Genomic DNA, 11387 nt, shown 5'->3' with positions numbered 1-11387 from the left:
CGATAGAACTCCCTTATGACCCAGCAATAGCACTGCTGGGGATTTACCCAAGGGATACAGAAGTGCTGATGCATAGGGGCACATGTACCCCAATGTTCATAGCAGCACTGTCAACAATAGCCAAAACATGGAAGGAGCCTAAATGTCCATCACCTGATGAGTGGATCAAGAAGATGTGGTATATATATATATACACAATGGAGTATTACATGGCAATGAGAAAGAATGAAATCTGGCCATTTGAAGGAAAGTGGATGGACCTCGAGGGTGTCATGCTAAATGAAATAAGTCAGGCAGAGAAGGACAGGTACAATATGTTTTCACTCATAGGTCTATCAGGAGAAACCTAACGGAGGACCAGGGGGAGGGGAAGAGGGAAAGAGATTTGGGGAGAGAGAGGGACGCAAAACTTGAGAGACTATTGAATACTGAAAACCAATTGAGGGCTGAAGGGGAAGCGGGGGAAAGAGGTGGAGGTGGTGGTGATAGAAGAGGGCACTTGTGGGGAAGAGCACTGGGTGTTGTATGGAAACTAATTTGATAATAAACTACTTAAAAAATAGAGCGGTCACAGATAAAAAATAGCAATAATGCAAAGAAAAGAGATATCAGTTAATATCTGATCTTTAGTCATTTGAGGGATCATAAAAGGGCTTTGTCTGTGTTTCTTTTTGAACATTGTTTTGCACTTTCTCAACGTAAGAGTATACTTGAAGCTGAATTAGTAAAACTTAACATTTACTGAACACACATGATACATGAAACATTCTTCCGAACAATTTACATATATTACCACATTTGTCTCTCACAGAAAACCTAGGAAAGAAGTTATGATCTCAGTGTATGAGTAAGGAAATTAACATAGAGAGCTACATAATTTGTTCAAGTTCATACTACTAGTAAGGATACAACCAGGATTTGAATTGAGGTATCTGTTTCCAGAGGATAAGTAGTGTACAAAGTACCTCCCCCTATATTCGTATGCCAGAATTAAAGTTTTAATTTTAATTAATTATTTTTTCCCCGCAGGAATCATGATGACTGGCCTCAGAGTATCCCTGTAGTTGACTAGTAGGAAAAGTCAGGGAGCTGTAGGAAAGGCGGCACTGCTTGACTGTGGATAGCCAAGAATCCGTAAGGTTTTGGAAGATTAGAAATGAGCTAAGTCACTCTGGAAAGCAGAAAACAGGGTGAGGAGAGGCAGGGAGGTCCTGTAGGAGAGGGTTTGCAATCAGATGGACTGAAGGCTGAGTCCTTGAACCAACCATCATTCACTAGTCGTATGACCTCAGGTGTGCTAATGTTAATTTATTTAAATTAAAAAAACGAATATAGTTGACATACAACACTACATTGGTATCAGGTATACGGCTCAGTGATGCAGTGATTCCACAAGTTTTATGCTATACTATGCTCACCGTAATTGTAGCTACCATCTGTCACATGCTAGCTTCTAGAATATCATGGACTGTATTTCCATAACTTATTCATTCTATAACTGGATTGCACCCATTTTTTCCGTTCCCTCATCCCCCTGCCCTCTGGTAACCATCAGATTGTTATCTGTTTTTATAGGTGTATTTCTCTTTTTTGTTTTGTTTTGTTTTTATTTTTTTTTATGTTTATTTATTATTGAGACAGAGAGAAACAGAGCATGTGTGGGGGAGGGGCAGAGACAGCAAGAGACACAGAATCCAAAGCAGCCTCCAGGCTCTGAGCCTTTAGCACAGGGCCTGAGGCAGGGCTGGAACCCATAAACTGTGAGATCATGACCTGAGCCGAAGTCGGATGCCCAACCTACTGAGCCACCCAGGCATTCCGAGCACCTTGTTTGTTTATTAATCAGAGTTTTTTTTTTTAGATTCCACATATGAGTGATATCATGTGATATTTGTCTTTCTCAGTGTGACATTTCACTTAGCATAATACTTACTTCACTTAGCGTAATACCCTCTAGGTCTATCCATATCATTGCAAATGGCACTATCTCATTCCTTTTTTTTTTGGCTGCCTAAAATTCCATTATATCATCTATCGTGAGAAAGAAAAACAAAGCTGGAGGCCTCACAATTCCAGGTTTCAGTCATACTACAGAGCTGTATAGTAGAACAGTATGGTACTGGCGCAAAAACACATAAGTCACTGGAACAGACTAGAGAGCTCAGAAATAAACCCATGATTATATGATTAATGAACTATGAAAAGAAGACTAGAGTATTCAGTGTGGAAAAGACACTTTTATCAATAAATTCTTAATCTCTGAGATAATATAAAATTTATACATCCTATGGGTTTTTTTCCTGTGAAAAATTAAAAAAATTGAAAAAGTACATCAAGTGTTTAGTACAGTGTTTGTACAGTATGGTTCTCGAGTACCATAGAGTAGGGGCTCAATAATCAATAACTGGTAGATATTTATATTAACTGATACTGGCATCCTGAAATCTCTATAAGCACCCCAAGTTCTCTTTAGTCAGTTTATATCCCTTGATTCTCTTCTCTGTGTTCCAGGTGGTGTTTCATTTGTTAGTGAAGACTTGGAAGGGTTAAATCATCTTCTCTACTTATTTTACCTGAATTCAAGTTATCAGTCCTGTGTGGGGACTCTGATTGCCCCTCAGTGGGTGTTGACAGCCGCACACTGTTTCTTACCGTAAGTGATGGGGACACAGCTACTCTGTTCTAAGGTTCCAAGGCTGGGACCCAGCACTTCTTGTGGGAATTCTACAACACTGGTGGTCAAGAAATTCTAGGTCTATCATGGTAAAAGGGAGTTTAGCTACTCAGTTAAAACTTGACTAAGGAATGTTCCACATTCCTATGTTTGACATGTCCCTAAAAGAAAAGTAATATGGTGTAATATGGTACCTTACATATAGGTAAAAATAACCTTGCCAATCATTCTTTTAAAAAATATTTATTTACTTGAGAGAGAGAGAGAGAGAGAGAGAGAGAGAGAGAGAGAGAGAGAGAAAGAGTGAGCAAGGGAGGGGGAGAGAGAAAGGGAGACAGAATCCCAAGCAGGCTCCTTACTGTCAGCATGGAGCCTGTTGTGGGGCTTGAACCCACAAACCATGAGATCATGACCTAACCCAAAATCAAGAATTGGACGCTTAACTGACTGAACCACCCAGGGGCCTCCATCAGGTTGTATAATTAAAGCACCAGTACTCAGTAATTCCCAAGGTATGGACATGGAGAGATGAGGGTCATTAAGTGATCTCTCCTTTAGAAAGACAAGAGAGAAAGAATCTTATCATGAAAGGTCCTTTCCTTTTTGTTCTAATCTATCTGTCAAATGAACAACCTTACTCTTGTCAAAAGTTCGTCTGAGGGGCCACTGTAATTCCATATTGTCCTTGGGGAATTATGCCAATTGAAGAGATAGCATATGAATTTAAACACAAAGGGAGCATGCATTTGGTACAGAGAACCACATAGACTAAGATGATCCAGTGAAAACTACAACAGTCTGTAAAAACCTTTGCTGTATAACGATCGCCACTTCAGATAGCTGTGAAATTAGGTGATTAACTAGTTGTTACTTAACCTTCTAATTTCTGTATAAGTCTAATTACATGAAATAGAAGTTGGGGTTTTGCTTTATTACTTTGCTTTTCTGTTTGGAGTGTCATTGTAACTACCGTATTGTAAATGATGGGAAATAATTGCATATGTTAAGAAAACAAATTGTGTTATATTAAAAAAAAAAACAACCAAAAACCTCTTGGCCACAGACCAGTCATCCCCATCTGAGCACGCAGCAGAATCCTTCCCTCCAAGGATGGTAGTTCTCAGGAACACAACAAAACTAAGGAAAGGCCTTGTAATGTATAATGTCTTGTAAAAGTGAGCCAAAGCAAAATTTGTCTAAAGGATTCTGCTTTGATGAGATCTTTTAAACTTGTCAGTCCTTGGGATTGGGTAAAGGATGAATTTATCAGGCCCACTCCTGTTCTGTCTCAGACTTTATCTGATAACCCTCCACATGGTGACAAAGACAGACTGAGAAACAAATGGTACTGTTGTTAGGAGGCAATGTAAACTTAGCATTTGGGAGCTCAACAACAACAACAACAGATTGATGCTCAATACCAGTGTGGTGCCTATCTCACCGTTGTGGCTGGAGAAATCCCTGAGTGGCTGACTCAGGGGCCTCACAAGAGTGCCGTGTTCTGAATTTAGGGTGTTGAGCCATGTGCACGAGTGGATCTCAACAGAATCTCAATGGAACACTGGGATCTTTGACTACTGTTTTCCCAAAGATCTACCAGAAAACCCTGTTAATCCAGCAGTTTTGATAGACATGAGTAAAGCATAGTATATTCAGGTGATCCTCCATTGCTTTAAAATATTTAAACTCTCAAAGCTGTTACTCATTCCTCTGTACAATTTTGCATTTCTTGTTCCCCCCAGCTCCCAAAGGAGCCTCCCTAACACAGCCTACTACTTTCCTAAAAGCCTTGACTATCCATTTGCTTGCTTCTTTCTGCTGTTTCTAGGTCTTACATTGGAGCTTCTCTCGAGAATTAGGCTAAGAGTAGAGCCCAAGCCATTGCACTGCTTAACTCCTAGAGGTACCATCCCCTTTATAGTCTATGTGAATGGCAACCCACTGGCTTGTATAGGGCACAACCTGCACCACCACATGTAGCAGCTACACATAAAAGATCAAATGGACAAACATGAGAGGCAAAGATTAAATGGGTTACTACAGAAGGAAATTGTGTGTGTGGGGGGCGGAGTGGTTAGCCTTGTGACCTGTGAGTGCCAATCCTTTTTTTTTTTTCACTTTCCAGAGATCTTTGCGTCATCTTTCATGATAGTTCTGCAAATCTTCGAGACTTTCATGGGGAGATTTTACCTTATGAGAAGATCATTATTCACCCAAACTTCACTGCCACCTCTCCTAAAAATGACCTCATGCTGATAAAGTTGACTGTACCTTTCACTTTCTTCTCCACCAATATTTTTCAGTTGCCTACTCTCAAGAATGCAGTTAAAGATTGCTTGATTCACACTTGGTTGAAGACTAATGACTTTATTGGTGAGTGACTATCAAAAAGAAGAGATAGCTCTTAGATATATTCACATCTTCAAGATCTCTGAGGAATTAGGGGAAGGAATTGGAACTTAGAAGCCTAGTGCCAGATTTCCAAGCACATGTGGAAAGCTAGAAATGAAACAAATGGTATTGGTTTCCTGGAGTAGAAGAGATGATCTTTAGGGCTTTGAGAATCAAGTTCTAAATCAAGGTGTTACATGTGTGTATCACACTGGCACACCTTTCAGGGGCAGAACTCAGGGATCTATGTGAGTTTTGAGTAGTCGTTGTAGGTTTATGAACAAATTCTTTAACTTCTTTGAATCTTAATTTGCAAATTGGTAAAAATCCCATTTTCCCCTTACCTAACAGAAGTGGTATTGTTATCAATTACAATGATAATGACTACTATTTGCTGACCGCTGATTTTCTACCCGGCATCCTATACATATTATAAAGTCATTGTCACATATCATGTAGATAATTTTCCTTGGGACTGGTACCTTATAAAAGAAAAAGTAAGACTCTGGGAAATTAATTATCCACGATCACGAACTTGGTGATGACAGAGCTTAGAATCAGATCTTGTTTGATGTGTGGAGTATCTTCTCACCAACCACCCCTTGATGCTGGACATCTGTCAGAGATGATAAACAGAGCAGAAGGAGGTATTTGATCCATGGTGCATTCAATCACTTCTTCTGCAGTCCATTCTTACTAAGAAGAAGACTTGAAGGAGAAAGGGGTAGGATGCATTATGAAAAGGCAAATAGGAATGAAAGTCTCCATTATTTCTTGTGCTTAGGAAATTCACATAGTAAGCTGCAAAGGGTCACAACTCAATTGAACTTTAATGTAAACTGCAAAATAATACTGGGTGAAAAACTCCTTGAAGACATGTTCTGTATGGGACCCACACTGGGAAGTCAGGATCGCTGCCAGGTAAGTCTTCCTGGCTCAGTTGTGCGTAAGTTCAGTCTCTGTGTCTCTCCTTCTTCATTGAGGGTCTGTCTGGTTTTTTTCAGTCAGGCTAGGAGCTCAGAGAATAAGGGGCTAATGATGACTCTTCTCCACCCTGTGATGGAGATGAGAGAAATAGATTTTAGGGTAGTGGAAAGCTATCTTCCAATAGTTCTTTGAAATATTTGTCTAGGGATGAGCGGGAGGTGTAAGGGTAGTTAGTGCATTGGAAAGAAGCTTTCAAACCAGATTCTTATATCCTGGACCCCTTTGCATGGCAAATAGAGTGGCTTTCAGCTTCGTTCAAGTTTTGAGGAAATCTCAGGTGGGAAGGAAGTTCTGATTCCTCTACTCTATCTGGCAGGTGGTCACAGCTGCACCAGCCATATGTGGTGGTGAATTACAAGGACTTTTGTCTTGGGAAACCGGATGTATTCTAACAGGACACATTGTTGTCTTCACTGACCTACACAGCTACGTGCCATGGATCAAGAACATTATCTCTACAAAATAAGCTGATGTAGAGCTCCATTGATACCCTTACCCCCAGCTGATCCACGGCAACCACATTATGTATCACAGTCCCAGTCTTTCCTAGGATCTAGGCTTGATTAGTGTTTTAAAAGAGATGGATGATTCCTGGGTGTTGGTGTGACTCTAGTGTCTCTTTTCAGTTTTTTAAAACATTTATTCATTTTTGAGAGAGAGAGAGAGAGAGGGGCAGAGAGCAAGGGAGACACAGAATCCGAAGCAGGCTGCAGACTGGGCTGTCAGCACAGAGCCTGACGTGGGGCTCAAATTCATGGAGCATGAGATCACGACTTGAGCTGAAATCAGACACTTAACTGACTAAGCCACCCAGGCGCCCCTATGATCTCTTTTTAAATGTTTATTTATTTTTGAGAGAGAGGGCATGTGTGAGAGAGAGGAGGGGAGGGACATAGAGAGAGGGAGACAGAGAATCCAAAGCAGGCTCTGTGCTGTCCATGCAAAGCCCTATGTGGGGTTCCAACCCACAAATCATGAGATTATGACCTGAGCTGAAGTCAGACACTCAACCGACTGAGCCACCCAGGCACCCTGACTAGTCTCTATAGTGTTTATAACACTGAAAACATAAATGTTGGCCTCAAGAAGCTTCCTTACCCAGGAAGCTTTTGGGGTTCTACCAAGTCAGATATTTCTGTTAAAATACTCCCTCCCATACCTTAAGAACACAAAAAAACAAGTAGAAATGAGGGATAATAACTACAAAGAGTCTATTTGGGTAAAGTGTAAACTACATGGCTGAGCAGTAATTTGAAGAGGTGGTCAGAGGATTAGCAATTTTTCTAATGACCAAGTGAAGTGTCTCCTGGATATGTGTGTGAGTGTATGGTATGTGTGTGTGTGTGTGTGTGTGTGTGTGTGTGTGTGTGTGTGTGTGTGGTGCAGTTAGCTTTCATTAGTTACTTAAAAGATCTATAGAATTCAGGTTTGCCTAGGTTTATTGAGAGCACCTAAAGGTCATCATAATATTTGGAATAAGGATTTCTGTACTTTGAACTAGATGAGATTTTTTTCCCAGGACATTTTCCTTCCAGTTTACTGCTTTTTATTTAAAATCACACATACTTTCTTAAAGGGATACAAAGAGGTAAGATTCATGAGGATTTTGCCTGGGAATTTTCATACATGCCCCTGAATATACCTTCTATATGATGTGTGAATTCATGAGCACACACTTCCATCCACAAGCACACTCAAAAAACACTTGTCATTCTGAAAATGTGTTCTCTAAATATTATTTTATAGTTCATGATAGATTAAACTGATTTTAAACTAAAGCCTATCCATTTTCATATAAAATATTGAATATTCATGAAATTTGTATCTGAAATGTGAAATGCATTTTTGTTTTGCCCCATGCTGTGAAATACTGGGGTTTCCTAAAATTCAAATTGCCACCCAGTTGATTAAATCACCTACTTTTCCAAAGATTCAGAAAACCAAAGCATTTTTCTTTTAAAGACTCTTATGGGGATCAGAGATAACGTGGGAAACACTTTGTATGCAGAGCAATAGGATATGGATTGGCAGAGGTTAGTAATTTTGACAGTTTCCACCTGTTTCCCCCCTTTGTCTACTTAATTCCTACTACTACTCTAAGTTGCTAACAGTCCTTTCCATCTTTGTCACGTGCCAGGCTGTGGCTTGTCATCAGCCAACTGAACTAGTCGCAACTGAACTTTTTACTGAGATGATCTTCCTAACAACCTACCCTGATTCCTGCCTTTTGTTTTATTCTGGCCTCATACCTAGAGGTCTTCTATCTCCATTCTACTGCAGTTGTTCTAGGCTGAATCAGATGTCTTAATTATAAGCCTTTCCTTATTAAGTCATAAATTCTTCCATTATTGGGCATTTTTACTTCTTTATATCTTCTGGACTTGAGTTTTCCTTGTATGAGTTTTCCTTCTCTCCATCTCATCTCACTTCTCAGTTTGCAAAGAAAAAGGTAAGTCTGTCTGCCTCTCCAGTTACCTATATGCCTGCCTATCTATCTATCTATCCATCCATCAATCTATCTATCTGTCATCTATCTATCTACCTATCTAGTCATCTAATCAACATCTCATCATCATTTGTTTATCTGAGACTGAGCTGTTTGTCACAACTAATTTTTGGAGTGTGCAAATACTTTTCTAATTATCCTGTCAATTTCAGGATGTAATCCTGTGTATGATTGGTTCCAAAGACTATTTTAAATTAGTCTATCAAGAATTTCATGTGTAACATCCACTTTCCCCTCCTGACATTCCCACCAACTACTACTCATTTCCTTTTTGGTTCCTTATTCTCTGTACATGGGCTAGGGCTAATGTTCCATGACCTTCTCTGTAGCTTAAGTACATTGCATTAAAATGGATCCCTGATACCAACCAACATATTTCAGTGTAGTAAGTAGAGAATAGGGACAGGAATGCTTGCCCTGTTTGGTCAAGTGGATGGCTCTTCTCTGCACTTTGGTTCTCCATCCAACCTTGTGATTCTTGTCTTGTCTTGTCTCCAACCTTGTGACTCAATCATGTCTGATCTTCAGCTCAGGAGGAGAGGGATCATCTCTTGGGTACATATTTTTACTTATATATTACTTCAAAGAGCCTTTATGAATTCATGTGTTTATGGTACATATTTAGCTTCTATTGACCCCTCATTTACTTATTAATCTTAGACCTTGAAGTTCATTCAGAAATCTGTTTATTGGTCTTCATTCTATTGGTTCCTTGGGTAAATTATTGCAACCTCACCATACTTGCCTACAGTTTAATGCTTCTGGCATCACAATTTTTCCTCCACAGTTCATGTCCTTCTTTGGAAGTAGGTGAAGATTGATAATCAGTTTCAGTAGACTGTGGTTCAGTCCTTAACCTGGAGTTGACAAATTTGGAAAAATCTGTAAGTTTGGAAAATATGTAAATTTGGAAAATTGATGAGCTTTGGTTTTTTTAGATTTCCTTTATGTATAAAACAAAGGAGTTAGCCTTGATGATCTCCATAGCAGACACTGTGACTGCCCTCCCACAGTCCACTCCACCCCTCCTTGGTTAGGTCACAGTCATCCCCTAGGGTACAGTCTGCTCACCTATCAGTGAGCTCCCTGTATCTGGCTTAGGGATGGATATATGATGCAATCTGGCTTAATAAACATAAGTTTCCTGATGTTCATTGTTGAGATAACATTGTAATGAGCTATGTTGAGACCTTTGTGGGCAATGTGGCAGGTGAATAAGACATCAGAGTTGCTGCCATCAGGGAAGCTGCCTAAGGATGACATGCATTCACAGAGTTGGTTGAAATAAGAGAATGGCTTAGAGATGTAGCTGAAGTCCTGTTTAAACCATTCCAGAATTTAAGTCTTTTCTCTGGATATTTTTAGTTATATAATCTACTACTAAATGCTTTTCAATGTTTAAGACAATTTGAGTTGGACTTTCTGTTGCTATAATTAAAAACATATCCAGTGATACAGTTTCCAAGTTCCTTTTGTCTCTGCCATCAGTCTAGACTAATATGTGCTAAGTGCTTTATATTTTCATTCTAATTAATTTTCAGGAAACCCCTTGGCTCACTTTTATTAGACACAAATATTTGACTTCTCAGATTTTTAGTTTTATTCATTATATTCAGAAAATACACTTGAATGAGTTCATTCTTTGTAACCTTGTTGAGGCTTGTGGCCCAACATATGACTGATCTTAGATAATGTTCCATGTGCACTTAAGAAGAATGTGCATTCTGCTTTTGTTGGGTAGAGTAGACTCTGTTTGTTAGGCCTAGTTAGTTTATTTTGTTGTTTAAGTTTTCTATTTTCTTATTAGTTATCTGTTTAGATGTTTTACTGAAAGTGACATATTGAAATTCTTCCTTCAATCCTGTTAATATTTGCTTCATATAATGTGGGCCTTTGTTGTTTGGGACATATAGTATTATAATTGTTGTTTGGTTTCTTTTTGCTAAATTGAATTTTTCATTAATGTATAAAGTCTTTTGTCTCGTAACAGTTTTTGACTCAAAGCCTAGTTTTTCTGATATTAGTATAGTTACTTTGGCCCTCTTTTGGTTAGTGTTTGTATGGCGTATCTTCTTCTATCTGTTCATCCCCAACCTGTTTGTGTCTTTGGATATAAGTGAGTTTCATGTAGCTTATGAAAGAAATTGAAGAAGACACAAAGAAATGGAAAAACATTCCATGCTCATTCATTGGAATAACAAATATTGTTAAATTTTCAATACTACTCATAGCAATCAACACATCCAGTGAAATTTCTATCAAAATAGCACCAGTGTTCTTTACAGTGCTAGGACAAACAATCCTAAAATTTGTCAGGAACCACTAAAGACCCCAAATAGCCAAAGTACTATTGAAAAAGAAAACTGAAGCTGGAGGCATCTAAATCCCAAACTTTAACCTGTATTACACAGCTGTAACCATCAAGACAGAATGGTATTGGCACAAAAACAGACACAGAAGTCAATGGAATAGAATACCCAGAAATGGACCCACAAATACATGGCCAAGTAATCTTCAACAAAGCAGGAAAGAGTATCCAATGGAAAAAAGACAGTCTCTTTAGCAAATGGTGCTGGAAGAACTGGATAGCAACATGCAGAAGAATGAAACTAGACCACTCTCTCTTACACCATATACAAAAATAAATTCAAAATGGATGAAATACCTAAATGTGAGACAGGTAACCATCAAAATTCAAGAGGAGAAAACAGACAACAACTTTTTGACCTTGGCTGCAGCAACTTCTCACTTGACATGTTTCCAGAGGCAAGGGAAACAAAAGCAAAAATCAGCTATTGGGACCTCATCAAGATAAAAAGCTTCTGGGTA

General features: G+C 39.0%; 1 protein-coding gene across 2 annotated transcripts in view; it reads left to right on the top strand.

Moving 5' to 3' along the window:
• LOC115304956 (serine protease 58-like) overlaps positions 1-11387 on the top strand; it is a 41999-nt gene that overhangs the window by 10515 nt on the left and 20097 nt on the right. The window contains exons 2-5 of one of the 2 annotated variants that reach the window (XM_029955306.1): positions 2512-2653; positions 4800-5047; positions 5850-5986; positions 6369-6659. In XM_029955306.1, the coding sequence (XP_029811166.1) occupies positions 2512-2653; positions 4800-5047; positions 5850-5986; positions 6369-6518 (677 nt within the window). In that variant the 3' untranslated portion in view covers positions 6519-6659. Of the gene's footprint in view, positions 1-2511; positions 2654-4799; positions 5048-5849; positions 5987-6368; positions 6660-11387 lie in introns of those variants that run through there. The other variant, XM_029955312.1, reaches the window with a different exon arrangement.

The sequence above is a fragment of the Suricata suricatta genome, chromosome 2, assembly GCF_006229205.1.
Source record: "Suricata suricatta isolate VVHF042 chromosome 2, meerkat_22Aug2017_6uvM2_HiC, whole genome shotgun sequence".
Taxonomy (NCBI): domain Eukaryota; kingdom Metazoa; phylum Chordata; class Mammalia; order Carnivora; family Herpestidae; genus Suricata; species Suricata suricatta.
This window is presented reverse-complemented; position numbering and strand designations above follow the sequence as displayed.